Below are 18,573 nucleotides of genomic sequence, written 5' to 3' on the forward strand. Positions count from 1 at the left end.
TTATATATTAACAGATTTCTTTTATTTAAAAACAACACCAATCAACACCAACAATCACTGGGGCTTTACACATCCTTTGGCCAGGATTTGAAATTTGGTCTTGTGGCTCTTTAGCCCTCCTCCATCCATTTCTCCACTGAGGCTGAGGCATCGAACGCCTCCAAAGGAGGACCCTCAACACTGATTCGGATCAGATCTTCTACTGTGTTGGGGTGTAATGAAGATCTAATGTCTGACTTTTTAATGCGCTTCTGGACAGAGAACCCTCTCTCACACTGCACCGACATGATCCTTACCAGATGAAGGATGTTCTGAAACAAAAATCATTTAAATTTCATTGTCAAGTTAGAAGCATTCAGTGACAGCAAAAAAATAATGCAATAATTATAAGAGTCTACAATACGTTGATCATCAAACTACTGTGACATTCTATTACACAGCCTACCTGTAAATCTGAACAATAGGGTTCCTTGGTCAGAAGGACTTCCCATAAGCCATGGTAGCTCTTGTCTTTGAAGGACATGAACACCAGAGTTTTAAGGTCTGGAACTCCTCCTCAGCAAGAGCACAGTCACAACCATTCCTTACTTAGATACAATCCAACTGTAACAGGTTGGCTCTTAAATGCTTAAAACTTTTAACAAAAACAATCTATATTGTGATTATTTGATTGATTTACTTGGACATGACCTCAGAGCCATGTTGAGGATAAGGTTCCTCAGACTGCTGTCTGCCTGTTAATGTGATTCCATCTAGACATAACTTTGTCGCACTCTTAACATGGCAAAGAACTGAGATTTCAAATAATGATGATTTATTCTTTGACCACTAGGTAAAGCTTACCTGGGGGAGGATCACATCATTTCTTTGCAGAAATAGAAATGTATTTACTGATGGCAGAAAATAAATCTGCCAAGAAATGACAGAATGCCAGGAATGAGCCATCCTCCACGCTCTCTTTGACCTGCATAGAAGAACACAGCAAATTTATACACTCTCCTCCCTTTAACTCACTTTACAGGGGCCATTTCCACAAATGAACATTTCCACCTATACTTTACACTGCCATGCTTTGCTCTGCCAGCTATATCGGCATTCATTGATGATGCATGGTCCATATGAGCATATACAGCTGTGTACTGGCCAGCGTCCCCTCCTTCCCTTGCCCCGGATACATGTGGTAACATGTGGATTGTTCACCGACACATCCAGTTCAACTCCAAAGTGTTTTAACTCCCTTCTGGATTTTTAGCTGAAGTGGTAAGTCTTCCAAATTAAGTGGAGCAGGTTGTACACATTGCCTACCCAAGGTGAATCCTACTGGGCAGACAGTAGGGCAAGGTCCAATCTATAATAGTGAACAAATCTGACATTTCAGTTTGCTATCAAGACAGAGAGCCTTAGCTGCTTCTTCTTCTTTTTTTTTTTTTTTTTTTTTTTTTTAAATCTGGGAGTTAATGACCATTATCAACTCACCTATGAGGCATGCAGTGAAATGGGATGATGTGCTTTCCCGCCTCCTCTTGGAGTTTCACCGATACTCCTCCCTTCCTCCCAAGATTCACGGCATGACTCTCCAGGACCAGCAAATGCTGACTTGGTGGCTTCAAAGATTCCTAAAATAATTCCCACTGGTTTAAATACTGTTTACATTCAACAAATAAATCCAGTTACTAGAGCTGCATGATTAATCATTAAAACATTGCGATATCATTCCTAAATGACAAAAATTTGCCTATTAAACATGAATAAAAGTTTATATAAATACAATGAATATAAACACTGGCGTCTACAGAAGCGATCACAATAGAGCACTGCACCTTTTGAAAGTAATAGATAACTTGAAATAACAATTGTATCGATTACATCATTATGCCACAAGGTGGTGACAAGTGACTGTTATAAAATCTATTTGTCATTGAATCATTCATTCAAGAGATTCATTCAGAAAAACACTGATTCATCTAGTAATGAAACAAGTGAAGTATTCATGAGCGAGTCATTGAATCATTCATCAAACCGTTTTTTAAAATAATTTGTTCAGATCAATTAAACATTTTAAACAGACTGCAGCAATTGACATATTGTCAGAACCTATAGTAAATCACATGTTATTTTGTTTAGTTGTTCAGAATCATGGGAGAATTGTGATTTGTGTTTGAAACAAAAAACTTGTGATTCTCAATTTATCCAGAATCATGCAGCTCTACCAATTACAATAGAAAAACCAACATACGCATTCAGTAAGAAACTGATTAATTATGATATTAATTGTATATTACTATTTAATACTAAATAGGCTGTGTATTAATAATAATAATAATAATAATAAATATAAAAAGTAAATAAATAAAAAAACATCCTCACCATCAGAATTTGCGTGTTCCACCTCAACATGTCCGACGAGGATGTTTGTGGGCTGTCCATCAAGCAGGACGCGGACATAGATTATCACACACTCCTTGACAGACAGGTCGGTGTCTCCATCGATAATGAAAGGGATGTACTGAGCTGACGATAATGTAACTGTGGTGTTCTCACGGTTCTCTTCTTTGGTGATGGTGTAGGCCGTGTTAAATTTGACATTCAGCTCTGCCAATTGAGCGGAACAGCCGGCAGCATCCTGGCGATTGAAAGCCTTAATAATCGAACCTGATTTGTTTGCCACACACACTTCTTGTGCTTGGCACTCTTTCCAAGTTTAACTAAGCTCTCGCGCTTAAAATGAGTTTATTCAATGGCAAACGCTGTGTTACCTGCAAACTCTGTCCCACAGGCTTTACACCGACCAGTCAGATTGTGAACGTGTCCCTGTGCCTTTAGGTTCAGTACCTTTTGGTTCAGCGATAAAAATGCCAATCTGAACGCTAAATGTTTTTCTGTTTTTTTGGTCCAGACCAAACGAACCAAGCGAACCAAACCACAAGTGTGAACACACCCTAAACCAGCACTATAGGAACTATCAGTGACATATGTGTATGTTGATTGGTCAAACACATGTCAAACACCGGCACCTGGCATTTTTAATAAGATGTGTAAACATATTTACTTCACAAACACGGAAAACAGCGATAACGGCATTTACCTGTTGTCTGCAGGGTTGTGTCCTTTTCTCCGCCTCGATGAGATGAAATACTGAAAGTTGTCATAGGAGATCTTTTTGCTCTTTCAGTTGCGTAAATTATGTGTTTACATTCACATTTGACAGATCACAGCTCCGATCACAGCATCCTCCATCCAGCAATTTTTAGCATTTGTAAAAACTGTGCTTAAAGACGCCGCTGTCGGCCTCTTCAGAGTTCCTGTTCCCAGTGCGAATGCAACCAAGAACATGGCCCGGGGGAGAAATTACTTTTCGGGGAACTATCCTAGTGGCTAGTTCCTATAACTGAGTCCCTTTAACTCTTTGGTGCAAAAGCCCTTTAAGTCTTAACTATAAGTTATGAATATTCTGACTAAGTCCTAATTATGACATAAAAAGTCGAAATTATGATAGGGTACAACGGGGCTAAAGGTGCCTTTGATTTTATTTTCTTCTGAACCACTAAATGGCACAAAAACTTGCCACAGCACTTTCCTAAACATGTAATGAAAATTTTCTGATCCTTCCGATCACAGGCAGCAAAGTTGATTCTGAGTTGATCTAATATTTGATGTTTTTTTAAAATGGTCTTCTTAATGATTTTCAGTTTTGTTCAAGGTAATTCAAGCAACAGTTTTTCAATAAAGGAGGAATATGTAAAAGAATGGTATTTGGGGTAAAAAGCGCACCTGCTGTTGGGGATAAAGATAATAATTAACATGATAATAAACAGCTGCTGACTTTTCCATTTGTTGACATGACATGGTTAGATTCAGTTGGTAAATATCATATAACAAAATGGGGATCCACCTTAGAGATAATACCCATATTTATAATGAAACAATCATATTAAAAATACGATATTAATCCTATCATATAATAAAATATCATTTAGTGTTACTACTGTAAATCTATATTAAATATTATGGGATCTCCTTCAACACTTTCAGAATCTTTACTTTTTAAAATAATTTTATTTCTGTATTTTTAAAATACATGTCTATATTAACATATTTTAATGACAGTATATTTATTGATTAAAAAAATGATTTTTTAATCAAAATAATCAGAAAATAGTACAAACTTTGCTAAAGTGATTATTTTTGAACAAGTATTAACCTAGACATTATTAAAAAACATATTATTTTAGCTAAAGTATCAATACTTTGTGCTTTTTGCCCCATGCTGGGGAGCCTTTTACCCCGTATGTGGAGTAAAACGACCCCCTCGCCACCTCATACATTTATTAGATTTTTAAACAAAATGAACCACTTTTATGATATATTTTCACACAAAATCTGTTGCTCCATCATTGTTCAATACAAACATATATATATTTTTTCTGCAATCATACACTTTGAGAGTAGTGAAAAGCATATTTTTTTCTTAAAGGGTTAGTTCACCCAAAAATGTCATTTATTACTCAGCTTCATACCGTTCCACACCCGTAAGATCTTCGTTAATCTTCGGAACACAAATTAAGATATTTTTGTTGAAATCCGATGGCTCAGTGAAATCGGCCATCACTATATAAGTCGTTATTTATTTTTATTTTTTTTGGCGCACCAAAAATATTCTCGTGGCTTTATAATATTAATATTGAACCACTGTACTCACATGAACTGATTTAAATATGTTTTTAGTACATTAATGGATCTTGAGAGAGGAAATGTCATTGCTCCCTATGCAGGCCTCACTGAGCCATCGGATTTCAACAAAAATATCTTAATTTGCGTTCCGAAGATGAACAAAGGTCTTACGGGTGTGGAACGAGTAATAAATGACATTATTTTCATTTTTGGGTGAACTAACCCTTTAAGGTGTACCTTTAGCCCCGTTGTACCCTAAATAAGTCATCATTATAACATAAAATTTCGAAATTATGTCATAAAAAGCAAGTCATGATTTCGACTTTTATCTCAATAATTCGTTTTTAATCTCATAATTATGATCTCTGTCATAATTGTTGTTGTTTTGTCTCAGAATTACGACTTAGTATATGTAATAGCTTTTTTTTTTATCTCAAGGTTTAGCAAACCATAATTATGACTTCTTATACGATTTACAAAAGCACGATTTGTTTTTTTCTTATGTGACGGAAATGAGCTTCCATATTATACGCTTAAAATCACCGAAAACACAACGGATATCTGACAGGATTCGGGAACGGGTCCTGTAAACTCTTTGCGCGCGCTTTCTCTCTTCATTAAAACTCAATCGCAGTATAAAACATTATTTATTTGCAAACATGTTTAGATGCATTAGAAAGTTTCTTACTTTAAAGTTGATGATGGTGGTGGTGATTTTGTTCATTCGTTGTAATCCAGTTTTCGATGGGAAAATTAGCACCGTTTGTAGCGGAAGACGAGCGATAACATGACTTGAGGCTGTTGTATGGAGCAGCGCCCTCTGTTGATCAAAACAGCGCACAACGTATTTGTTTTTTCCAGTTGTAAAAAAAATTGCGAATACAGTATATTAGCTTTCCGGTGGATCCGGTGGAAAATCATTTTAAAATATTTAATAGTATATACCCATCAAATGACAAGACACTGGTTTAATTTAGAAGAAAATGCCTGTATTTTCGTGAAAATGTGTATTTCGTGGTACACTGCCTTTTTTATTTCCTCACATTCAATACAAACACTTTTATGTAGTGACAACTCACATAATAAATACAAAAAGATACAAAATAATAACAACAACAACAATAAAAATGTATAAAAGCCAGGCATAATACTGGTTTAATCTAGCCCTCTCTGTGAAACCGGGCCTTCATATTTTAAATTAAGATCGGCTACGTGGCCGGAGAGCAGAGTCATCAGACCAATCAGCGGCGTCGTTGAGCACCACGTGATCCAATCAGGAAGTGACCCCGAGTGCCTGTTCCACCCTGAGAGAAATGTTCTACGGTGTCCGGTGAGCGGTCCTCTGCTGTGTTGCTTTCATTGTGAACGACCGCTTCCAACATCCAAACATTAAAAAACGGGAGTTCGTTCGTTTTGAGCAGCTGTCAATCACAGAGCTCTCGTCTTCAGGTAAGCTCGTGGTTTTACCGCTCGTCTCCCTGACAACAGAGGAAACACTCGCGCGAGACCGAGCCTGCCTGAGATAATCGAAAAAACGTATACACACAAACACATTCGCTCACAAACTAAGACTTTAACATGTGTAATGAGTTTCCATTAAATACTGTCGACTCTTTTCAGCGTCTGAGCGACAAAACATGATGTTTTCTTCAAACCTAACCGGTTAGCATCACAGCTAATGCTAAATAACAAATGACTGACAGTTGGGTGTTGCTGACTGGTGTTAATATGGTGGTTTTTTGTGTTATGTTGATGTTGTCACTCAATATTAATGCTTTTTAAAATACAGTTGAGCTAAAATGGATCTGGATTTCATCTAAATGTTTGACACACTAGAGATGCTTTTCAAGCAAAGTGGCTTACAAAGCTTTCATTACTTGCAGAGAGTTAATGTGCACATCTGTACATAAATGTTCTGTATACTTAATCTAGATCTCTATTAGTTAAGTACTTATTTTAATTCTGCTTATTTAATATATGGGCCATTATACAGAATTGGTTCAAAGTCAGAGTTGGAAACGTCTTGGAAAAAAAATTCTTTTTCCAAAAAATTTGTATGAAAATTGTATAATATCTAAATTACACATTTCTAGTAATTGTACAGTTAATTCTCATATCGTATTTTAAGAAAGTTTTGGAATATTTTTCCTCTTCCTAAATTTGTCACTACCGAAACACAATAATAAATAATTTAATAAGAAGGGTTACATTGACCTATTAAGATTTTGTTTACATCTACCTTGGAAATATATGTATATATGTATATATATATATATATATATATATATATTATTTAAAAAAAAAAAAAAAAAATATATATATATATATATATATAAAGTTTTCACAGGTAAATCAATAATGATTACAATTTTACCAATATTTAAAGTGTAATTTATTTTAAATCCAATCTTTCTTTGTAAAAGTCATAATACTGATTTGAAAGTGAAGGATTCATTAGTTTGAATAAACAGTGAACCAAACACTATAATAACATCTTAGTTGATCATTCAATGTACTTTATTTTCGACTAAACATCCCATGTTTCGGTCGTGACTGCACATTTTCAGTAGTGACAGTAATGTGTTGGTAGTGACCACATCACATTACACAGTTTTAACTCGCATACTAAAACATATTACAATACTGATGATTTGAATAACTGTACTAAAATTTTGGTTATTTCCCTCAAATAAATGATTGTGTTCCCTTTTGTCACTACTAAAACGATGTCTCTACCGAAACAGTCACGACCGAAACATGTGGTGAAGTTTCGGTAGTGACAATTTTCGATATTTTTGAGCCGCTCAAAGATGCTAATCAGCACATGTTAGCTAGCACAGTTCTGAACAGTTGTATACACATAAAAACTAAATTTTATTGAATAACACCCAAAAAAGTTTGCTTAATATCAGAAAAAGGCCTTTGGTAGTGACGTTCCTTAAAGTTCCACACAGATTTTCAGACTTTTGAACACATTTAACTCAAGATGATGGACCTATCTACTGTGAAAGAGAGGCTATGAGAGGCAGGAATATTTCCTTGATCAAAAATGTACAAGTGTGTTAAAATCAGTCTCAGACAATGGACTCAAACACACACTGTTTCGGTAGTGACATGAACATGCGGGACACATTATTTTACATAAAGTTTCATGATTATAAATAAAATATAAAATAAATAATTTTTTTGACTTTCATTATTTCAATATCATTTTCACAAGTTGAAATTTAGGGGTTAGGGTTCAGGACAGCCACCTCCCTATTTAAAGTACCCAATAAATTATTATTTTATATATATTAAGCTTACTGATATTTTAAATATTATTCAATAGATAATAGAAGGATCTTAGTAAACATCTAAAATTTGAATACTTAAATGCTTTTTTGATGTGTTTTTTGGTTGTGGGACAGCAGTTTGCACCAATTCTGACATATACACACACACGTTTGTATACAGCAGATGTGGTTGAAGATCTTTCCCATCATGCTTTTGCCACTGGCATTTGTCCAGTCATATGACAGTGTATTCAGTACACTCAGTAGTCGACACTCAGTTCTTGCGGCAGATGCCAAAGCTTTTGCTCTTGAACATCCAGAGAAATTAAATGAAATATGTCCACAGCAAGGAGGAATTCATGCACTCCTCGTGTGAGTAAACTTATTGAAAAGCAATGGATTTAAATTTAATCACTAATTTATGAATCATTGACAGCTCATTTGAAACACAATCTCAGATTTCACCATTTAATTCTGTTTTTTCCACTGGTTCTTTATTCATCATGTTATTAACATGTCATTTTTATGATTTTGCTGACTGTTAAATACATTGTAATTAATAAATGGAGCTCACCGTCTGCATAACACGAAGATGTTGATGTTGTCGCTGTCGTTTCTTCATGCATGTCGAGTTTGAGCTGTTGATTTTCGGAAAGCTGAAGACACTTGATCATGTGACAGTTTTTCTTCAACGACTAAATGAAAGTAAAGCATCGTGGTCCAGTCGAGCTGAAGCTCAGTCGTTGAATTCTCCTCCTCACCTGTTCGTCCTCGGCACTCGTCCAGCAGGTTTGGAGAACGCAGCCTCTCGTGTGTTTGCGAGGATCATGTGATTCTGGTGATCCGCTCGCTGCTCGTCGTCGTCTCAACAGAGATCTGTTTGTTTCCAGAAGCACATGATGTTCCTGCAGCTTCATCTGAAAACAAAACATCAGACGTGTTAATTTAGCAGAACAACATAAAGATGCAGATCTGGAGAGACGATATACAGACCAGTGGAAATCTAAGGTCCTAAATATGAATAATAATAATAATACAAATCCAATAATAATAATAAAAAATTGAAATGACCAACAGTGTCATTTTAGTATCACTGAGATACTATTATAGTTTTTATTAATGTTTTGAATTAGTTTTTTTTCTGTGTTGTTGTGTTTTTGCCATTTTTATTACTTTTTTAAAAATATATCTATGTAGTTTTTAATAATTCTTTAGTCATTATAGTGTATCAAGCTAAATAAATGAAAATTTAGATGAAATAAAATATTTTATTTCAGTTTGTTTATTTTGTTTTAATTTTAGTTAAGGTTTTAGTAATTGTTTTTGCCATTTATTGTTTTTAAATATATATCGTTTTTTTTTTTTTTAATTATTTTAATTTAGTTATTTTAGTGCATGAAGCTAAACTTGAGGGTTTTTTTACATTTTATTTTATTTCAGTTTATTTTGTTTTAATTTTAAAGTTTTAGTAATTTTGTTTTCTATGCAGTTTTTTTTAATTATTTTAGTTTTAGCTATTTTAGTGCATGAAGCTAAACTTGAGGGGTTTTTTTTTTTTTTGGCAGCTGACGTTTATTTTGTGTTAAGTAGCTAAAAAAAGAGAATGGTTTAGTTTTAGTTAACCATAATATCCCTGATTGCCACTAATATGGCATATTACTGTTTTATAGAAATGCACATTTGACAAGTAGAGCATTAATTTTGATTTGACATGCAGATTAATATGTTTACTGATATTAAAATAACAATAAATACCAGTTCACATCAAGAACAATAATCATATTAGCATCGCACCAGTGGACGATATCGTTCTGTTTATTCTCAGTTTTGTCGTCTGTCTCTTTAAATTCTCGAGAATGGATTCTGATTGGCTGTCAATGTTTTTATCGTTCATCAGTTGGGGAAAAAAATCATTCTGAAAGTGATTCTAACAATATCCTTCCTCTGTGCCATTACCGTTATAGTTGTAGTTATATCTTTATCGTTATAGTTATCGGTCTGTTAGAAGATCTGTAAAAATTTGGGATGCACCGATACCACTTTTTCCAGAATGAGGCCCATACGGATACTTTTATTTGTAGTACGTGCCGATACTGTATTTTCATTGCATTTTTAATTTTTAAAAGTATTGGCCAGAGAAACCAAAAGATGCTCATGTTCTCTGTTATATGTGTGTGTCAGCTGGCGAGCGGTGCGGTCGGCAGGATGAGTTCAGACGGAGGCGGGCGGCCGGTGAAGGTGGGCTCTCTGGTGGAGGTCATCGGGAAGGGGCAGCGCGGGACCGTGGCGTACATCGGCGCCACCCTGTTCGCCTCGGGGAAATGGGTGGGTGTGATCCTGGATGAGCCCAAGGGCAAGAACGATGGGACGGTGCAGGGAAAACGTTACTTCACCTGTGAGGAGAATCATGGGATATTTGTCAGACAGTCTCAGGTAAGAATCATAGATAAAGCATATTTGAAACAGCTCTTTTACCATAATACAGCACCTACAGCCAAACACCACAGGTGAATAGGGTAAAAATATTAACTAACAAAGATATCACCGCACTTCTCCATTTTAATTTAATAAGTTTAAATATGCAAATGAGACATTATCTAACTGAATTTGCGTACATTTCCAGCACATAAATCTGAAAAACTGGATAAAGCCAGGTTCAAAAATCTTGTTTGATTTTGTTGACGCATTAGAGCTAAAGGTTTTTACAGTGGAGATTTTGTTTAGTATCATTGACATACTTTTAAAGTTTTTATTATTATTTTGAATTTTTATTTTTATATTTTCTGTTTTCATTTTAAAGTTTTAGTACATTTTTTTTGTTGCGGGTTCGAATCCGCCTTTTTACGAGCTCGCATTTATTTTCAATAAAAATGAAAATAATGTTCTAAAAGTGGAAATAAACTGTGAACGAGTGTTTAATAATATTAAAAGTGTTTATTGGGTAGGGTTAGGGGAAGGTGTAGGGAGGGTTTTTATTCTCCCAATAAGGCAGCATCCATTTAATAATTTAAATAAATATTATCATTTACACTCTGATATTATTGGATCCTGTTAATGTACAACAATACTGAGGTGCAAATAGTATCTGCCAATATAAAGCATAGATAGCATCTAATTACTAATTACTCTTACTGCAAAGAACTGATACTTTTATATGGTGTAAATAGAATCTATCGCTATTTTCACCTAGTGTAAATAGCATCTATCGCTAAGAAAATCCTGCTATTGTCACAAATAGCTGCTGCCAAATAGATAAAGTGTAATAAAATAAACACCTAAATGTGTATTTCATGTGTTTTCTTTCTAGTGTGAAACAAGACATTTTATGGAAGCACCAAAAATAGCTTAAAATTGACCAGTGCTAGAAAAAGTTTTGGTTTCGCTTGCAGTGTCTTCCCCTTAATGAGCACATCTGTAAAGTCAAAAAGGACAAAACATCAAGGCTTTTAAGGCCTGTAAACGTGGCTTTGGGGAAGAAGCCCTTGTTTCTCAGAGGAAGCTGGTCTAGCGGTGAGAATCCACATAGATGAAGCTAGTTAACGCATCTCTTCGCTCTTCAGATTCAGCTCATGGATGAAGGAGGCAGTTCTGCTACGTCTCCAGAAACGCCGGACTCAGGTGTGGCCAAACTTCTCAAGAAAGGTGAGAGAGATTCTCCATCAGATTCATGCTGTCAGATGATCTGTGCTGTTTAAATCAAATAATGATCGATTGTTTTTCTGTGCAATATTACAGAAGTCCAGGAGACACCGAAATCTGTTAAACAGGTATGAATCAGTTTTATTTATAAACTATTATAGTTTTGAATCATGTTTTGGAATTGGCTTTTATTTTTATACTTTCAGTTTCAATTTTGATTTTTTTTTTATTATTATTACGATTATTATTAATATTTAGGTTTAATTTTTAATTTCAGTTTTATTTTTTATTTATTTTATTTCAGGTTAGTAATTTTAGTGCTTCAACTTAGACTAAATGAACATTATAAATGTTGTCTTTGTAATATAAAATAACTAAAATAAGTTTTTCATCCAATAAATTATTTCAGCTTAATTTCATTTAACAGAAATGTTGTAATAGTTTTAGTTAATGATAACAAACCTGGTGTGAATGTGCGCCAGCTTTCCTCTGCTGCATTCAGTTCATTCTCTGTCAAAAAAGAATAAGGAAATATTGAAAATAAGGAATCTTGAACTGTGTTTGCTAACATGATGAAAAGACTCCAACAGCAAAGAAGGTACATGAGTATTTTGTGGGTTCACTTCATGTGTCCGAACACAACATTTCACACTATGTTTGCCTTCGCTCTTTATTTGAAGTCTTTTGGTTTTTGTTTTAGTGGTTTTTCTGTTCTATGGTGTAAAATTGCAGTTTCCATTCCAACGTCTCACAGAAACACCCACGCACCAAGTGTTTGCATGATCTCACGCATATCACAAATCATCTTATTGGATGTTTCCCATGTCACCACAGTCTGAGAAAGATGTCATTTGAATATCACACGCCTGACACGTCACATGACGGCGTTCAGAGGGACAGAACAACATGATGAACTCAACATGTGGAAGCGCTCTCAGACTGAGCTGCACCAGCCTAAACATGGATTAAATCAACATGATCAGGGTTACAGAACATGAAGGTTATAATCACAGATTAAAGGTTAATCACTAAATTCTTCAATTAAAAACTTAGATCAAGAATTCCTGGCATAATTGAAATCCTTTTTGGTGCAGTGAAGGCTGTTGTTGTTTTCATATTAAAAAAAAAGTGAGGAACGATTATTTCAATTTGAACTTTACAATATTTAAGAGACCTAAAAGACAAATAAAAACCATCATTGCACAGAAGGTTCCTCATGTTGAAGTTCATTTCAGTGGTTGTGGGATGATGTTGATTAATTTCCTGATGCTGTTTTAGGGAAAAGGTCTTGTTTCTGCAGATCCTCAGTGTTTGTTCCTCCATCCGTTCATACAGTGTTTAAATATCTTTCCTGCTCGTCTTCTCTTTGCAATCCCTTCAACTTTTCCCTGTTTTCCCATCTCTGTATTTCCCTGTGTGTGTGTTTTCTGCTCCTCCCTCAGCCTCCTATGCGCCGTAGTACCAAGGTGAGCAACAAAGCATTCTGGGAAATGTCTGGTCTGATATAGGGCTTTGTTCGGAATGGAATACTATTTTAGTGGATGATAGGACTGAATTAAACATGCAACTTTATTAAGTCCTAACATACTGTTGTTTCAAACGTTTCACACTTCAGTTGTCTGGTGAGATTTCCCATCATCACTGGTGTTCTGTATTCCCATCCGAACTCAGCCTCCGTCTCATTTATCTGCTGCTGATTACACTAGATTATTACACTTTCACTCCACTGAAATATTCCATTTACATTCATGTAGATCAGTAATATTATCGTTACTTGACTGCACTGACACAGATGAGAACAAAAGCTCAGTGTTGACACTGTTGTCTTCTGTTGAGCTGCTGAATTGAATTTGTGATGATGATAATGATCTGTATTGTATGAAGCGCTGTAGAAGTGAATGTGATCAGATCGTCTGAGGTCGTCCAGCTCACGGTGTATTCGCCGTTAATGCTGGAATCAGCTGGTCTGTGTGTGGAGACAGTGATGGAGCGTCAGGTTAATTGAGCTGTTGTTTGTTGTGCGTGACAGTGGATCACACCGGGCCGTCTGTCCAGCTCCAGCTCCCTGCCCTCTCTTGTCATGGTATGTCCCAGATCACAGAGGTGCTGGACAATCACAACGTCACTGGCCCAGTTTACATCTGTCCCGGGACAGCACTCAGTACAGGTGTTAACTCAGTCTAAAGCATCCGGTCCTGAGTAGAATCCAAGCACTCAAACAGCTTTTCCACTTACATATAGCTTCAAAAGAAGATGGTTGTGCAGTTGAAACGTTCACAATTTATTTAAAGTCGTCATGAAACTGAAGTTGCGCTCGTCTTTTCTTCCCTATTGTGCCGTAGATCCGCGTGAAACGCTTCAGGAACAAGATTTTGTCTGTGGGGAACTTGATTTTGTCTGTAGGGAATTGATTGGATGGTTGTGGTTTGCTATTGGTGGATCTCATGTGAGTGACAGGTTGCCCCGCCCTCATCATCAGAGAAGAGAAGAGATGCTGCAAGAGGGAGGAGAAGATATTCTGATTCAAGATTTTGAGGAACAAGAATTTAAAACGATAAGGATGTGCACCGATTAATCATTTATAATAAACACTGCAATATTCCATAAAAAATAAAGAGTGGTCAATTTTGATGTCACAGTGACTTTAATCATCTAAATGGGGAATTCACCGCTGGCAAGATGGACTTTTAATAAAACTTATTTGTCTGTGCAGTAAAAACATGATTTTGTTTCTGAAATTGTTGCTACATGATGTTAATTACTACTATAACCATCAGACGGCGGCAGAGGACCATTTATTGGCTCATATTAGCCATTTCCTGTAATAGTTTTCTGTAGTCACATTATCTGATCTCTTCACTCAAGTGTGTGAGACAGAAGTCAGGTGTGAGCTGGGCCAGTGACGTTACTGCACTGCTGTCAGGGGTCTGGTGTGCACTGCGTGTGGGGTCAGGGGTCACGGGTCCGGTAGATACGGCAAGACGTTTCAGTAGTTGACGTTTCACTTCTGCCACTTGTGAATCATTGACATTGTCCATCTGCTGAAAATAACTGCTGTGTGTGTTCGTCCTCAGGCTGGTCGTCCCTCTGTTGGAGGTTCAGGGCTTTCCGAATCCGTGTTGGTGGAGAATGAGTCCACGTCATCTTCCCAGATGGCACTGGGAGCTCCTGTTGTACCACAGCCCAGTGCCACCCCCAGCGCCCCGCCTCCTGCGACCCCTAGCAAGGTGAGGAACTTTTGACCTTCGCATTCTACATCATATTGTCGTGAATGTACCGCTAAAGAAACAGAACAAAAAACAGTAAGAGAAAAGAATTAGTACCACCAGTGGCAACTGACGTAAACAGTTAAAATGGAATAGAATAGAATTTTGCTGCAACCAATGGATTGTTTTAGAGATGTGTTTGAAGGCCTCCTCTTACGTTTCAGTGAGCCTGTGTGTGTCTCTGTCTGTCTGCAGGAGGAGGAGTCTCTCCGAGCTCAAGTCAAGGACCTGGAGGAGAAGCTGGAGACGCTGCGGATGAAGCGCTCGGAGGATAAAGCCAAACTCAAGGAGATGGAGAAGCACAAGATCCAGCTGGAGCAGCTGCAGGAGTGGAAGAACAAGATGCAGGAGCAGCAGAACGAGCTGCAGAAGCAGCTGAAAGAGGCCAAGAAGGTGCCGGATCAGACACACACTCACAGATGTGTTCATGTTCAGTTAGTGCTGTTCACTGCAGGCATTGCCCTCTTTAGAACAATCAGTGTTCATTAGGAAGCTTTGTTGTAATGTGCATTTGGGAACATCAAACATTTCCAACACTTCTGTGGACGGATGATTACATGTGTCACATGCATTTCTACAGAGAAGTGTTTGCAAACCTGTTTCCTGCCAAAATAAAAGCTTGAGAGTTTAACTCTTGCAAAGGGAAGAAGAAATTAATTATTATATAAACCAAAGCAATCTGGCTTGAGGAACAGGACAGCAGAGTAATACAAATAATTATATGTGTGTATGTTGTATAAAATAGATAGAGAGATATATTGTTAATTATTGTGATAAAATGGTATATTATTATAATTATGATAACATTTAGAGGGATATAGTGTTAAATATTGAGATATAATGGCATATAATTATAATATTTAGAGGGAAATAATGTTCATTTTTAAGATATAATGGCATGTTATTATAATTATGATAACATTTAGAGGGATATAGTGTTAATGTTAGAGATATAATGGTATATTATTTTAATTATAATAATATTTAGAGGGATATAGTGTTAAATATTCAGATATAATTGCATATTATTATAATTATGATAACATTTAGAGGGATATAGTGTTAAATATTCAGATATAATGGTATATTATTATAATTATGATAATATTTAGAGGGATATAGTGTTAAATATTGAGATACAATGGTATATTATTATAATTATGATAATATTTAGAGGGATATAGTGTTAAATATTGAGATACAATGGTATATTATTATAATTATGATAATATTTAGAGGGATATAGTGTTAAATATTGAGATATAATGGTATATTATTATAATTATGATAATATTTAGAGGGATATAGTGTTAAATATTGAGATATAATGGTATATTATTATAATTATGATAGTATTTAGAGGGATATAGTGTTAAATATTGAGATATAATGGTATATTATTATAATTATGATAACGTTTAAAGGGATATAGTGTTAAATATTGAGACTTAATTGTATATTATTATAATTATGATAATATTTAGAGGAATATAGTGTTAAATATTGAGATATAATGGTATATTATTATAGTTATGATAATATTTAGAGGGATATAGTGTTAAATATTGAGACATAATGGTATATTATTATAATTATGATAATATTTAGAGGGATATAGTGTTAAATATTGAGATATAATGGTATATTATTATAATTATGATAATATTTAGAGGAAAATAGTGTTCATTATTGGGGTATGATGACATAAGATAATATTTAGAGGGAAATTATGTTCATTATTAAGATATAATGGCATGTTATGATAATATTGAGAGGAAAATAATGTTCATTATTGGGATATAATGACATTATAATTAGGATTATATTTAGAGGGAAATAATGTTCATTATTAAGATATAATGGCATGTTATTATAACTATGATAATATTTAGAAGGATTAGGTGTTAATTATTGTGATATAATGACATTTTATTATAATTATGATAATATTTAGAGGGAAATAATGTTCTTTATTAAGATATAATGGTATAATATTATTATTATTATTATTATTATTACTATTATTATTACCTTGATTGTGGTCTAAATTAACTTACTGTTCAGATTTTATGCCCCTGATGTTGTGGGAATTTTAATGCTAATCATGAAGCTTTTGTTGTAGCTTTTTTAACTACTCTAAACTGTGAGTATCCTGTGAATGTAGTTCAGTTCAGAGTCTGACAGAGACGTGTAAATGTTTCTGCTCCTGGTCTGTGATGGCAGGAGGCGCGTGAGGCTCTGGAGGCCAAAGACCGCTACATGGAGGAGATGGCAGACACGGCGGACGCCATCGAGATGGCCACGCTGGACAAAGAGATGGCGGAGGAGCGGGCCGAGTCGCTGCAGCAGGAGGTGGAGAGCCTGAAGGAGAAGGTGGAGGAGCTGACCATGGACCTGGAGATCCTCAAGCACGAGATCGAGGAGAAGGGTACGAACGCACTCACGTGTGCCGCCGCACAGACGCCCGAGACCGGCGTGACCTCTGTCTGTGTCTCGTTTCAGGCTCAGACGGAGCGGCGTCCAGTTACCATGTCAAACAGCTGGAGGAGCAGAACAGCCGTCTGAAGGAAGCTCTGGTCAGGTAAAACACTATAATAAACTGCATTTGCTTCATGTCCATGTGTTTGTGGTTTCCTCAGTATCTGCATGTGTTCAGGATGAGGGATCTGTCGTCGTCGGAGAAGCAGGAGCACGTGAAGCTTCAGAAACAGATGGAGAAGAAGAACTCTGAGCTGGAGACACTGAGAGCGCAGAAGGAGAAACTGCAGGAGGAGATGAAACAGGCTGAAGACACAATCGATGAGCTCAAGGAACAGGTTCGTTCAAGAAACATGCGTTCAAAATCACAAAAAAACTCTCCTGACATCACTTCCACTCATGATTCATCCCTGCGCTGTTGATTCACTCCTTTAAATTGGTTGAAAGTTATAAGCATTTAGATACTATAACTGATTATGTTGATGTTAGTTAATAAAAATACAATTATACATTGTTTATGTTAGTTGACAGTGCATTAATTAAGATACAACTTTTGATTTTAATAATGTATTAGTAAATGTAGAAATTAACAGTAACTGAGATTAATAAATGCAGTAGAAGTATTCTTTATCGTTAGTTCATGTTAATTAATATTAACGATTGAAACCTGATTGTAAAGTAATAATAATAAACTGTAAAATGAGTCGGCAAATATACTAGCCAAATAATAAATCAGTAAATTGATAAAGTTTTATGAATTCAATTGATTAGACACCTCATCCTCTTCATTGTGTGTGTGTGTATTGTGTGTGTGTGTGTGTGTGTGTGTGTGACATATCAGGACACAAATTTGTATAATGACATGGGTATGACATACGTATTACAAGGAGAGGGTGACTTATGAGGACATTACCCCATGTCCCCATTTTTCAAAAGGCTTATAAGTCATACAGAATGAGTTTTTTTGAGAAAGTAAAAATGTGCAGTTTCCTGTGATGGGTAGGGTTAGGGGTAGTGTAGGGGGAGAGAAAATACGGTTTGTACAGTATAAAAACCATTACGCCTATGGAATGTCCCCACAATTCACAAAAACAAACCTGTGTGTGTGTGTTTGTTTTCAGGTGGACGCTGCTCTGGGAGCTGAGGAGATGGTCGAGACACTGACGGAGAGAAATTTAGACCTGGAAGAGAAAGTGCGAGAGCTGAGAGAGACCGTCAGCGACCTGGTGAGCAGCGTTACTTTA

At 35.9% G+C, this 18,573-nt stretch overlaps 1 protein-coding gene and 1 long non-coding RNA gene across 8 annotated transcripts in view; one reads left to right on the forward strand and one right to left on the reverse strand.

The window, feature by feature from the left end:
• On the reverse strand, nucleotides 1-8,948 carry LOC127515191 (uncharacterized). Of its 2 annotated transcripts, XR_007930784.1 has the most exons (5): nucleotides 8,521-8,948; nucleotides 5,360-5,491; nucleotides 1,477-3,135; nucleotides 446-1,348; nucleotides 1-311 (listed from the first exon to the last, which is right to left on the reverse strand). It is a non-coding gene; the product is annotated as an uncharacterized LOC127515191 (long non-coding RNA). The 2 variants fall into 2 exon arrangements; XR_007930783.1 differs by having other exon boundaries at nucleotides 446-3,135.
• Nucleotides 5,938-18,573, forward strand: part of dctn1a (dynactin 1a) — a 23,438-nt gene continuing 10,802 nt past the window's right edge. The window contains exons 1-13 of one of the 6 annotated variants that reach the window (XM_051898564.1): nucleotides 5,938-6,120; nucleotides 10,128-10,379; nucleotides 11,507-11,588; nucleotides 11,682-11,713; nucleotides 12,166-12,183; nucleotides 13,028-13,051; nucleotides 13,615-13,668; nucleotides 14,660-14,812; nucleotides 15,047-15,244; nucleotides 17,075-17,279; nucleotides 17,354-17,432; nucleotides 17,508-17,667; nucleotides 18,451-18,555. In XM_051898564.1, the coding sequence (XP_051754524.1) occupies nucleotides 10,152-10,379; nucleotides 11,507-11,588; nucleotides 11,682-11,713; nucleotides 12,166-12,183; nucleotides 13,028-13,051; nucleotides 13,615-13,668; nucleotides 14,660-14,812; nucleotides 15,047-15,244; nucleotides 17,075-17,279; nucleotides 17,354-17,432; nucleotides 17,508-17,667; nucleotides 18,451-18,555 (1,338 nt within the window). In that variant the 5' untranslated portion in view covers nucleotides 5,938-6,120; nucleotides 10,128-10,151. The remainder of the gene's footprint in view (nucleotides 6,121-10,127; nucleotides 10,380-11,506; nucleotides 11,589-11,681; nucleotides 11,714-12,165; nucleotides 12,184-13,027; nucleotides 13,052-13,614; nucleotides 13,669-14,659; nucleotides 14,813-15,046; nucleotides 15,245-17,074; nucleotides 17,280-17,353; nucleotides 17,433-17,507; nucleotides 17,668-18,450; nucleotides 18,556-18,573) is intronic. The other 5 variants (XM_051898569.1, XM_051898566.1, XM_051898565.1 and 2 more) reach the window with 5 other exon arrangements.

This window comes from Ctenopharyngodon idella, chromosome 7 (assembly GCF_019924925.1).
Source record: "Ctenopharyngodon idella isolate HZGC_01 chromosome 7, HZGC01, whole genome shotgun sequence".
Classification (NCBI taxonomy): Eukaryota; Metazoa; Chordata; class Actinopteri; order Cypriniformes; family Xenocyprididae; genus Ctenopharyngodon; species Ctenopharyngodon idella.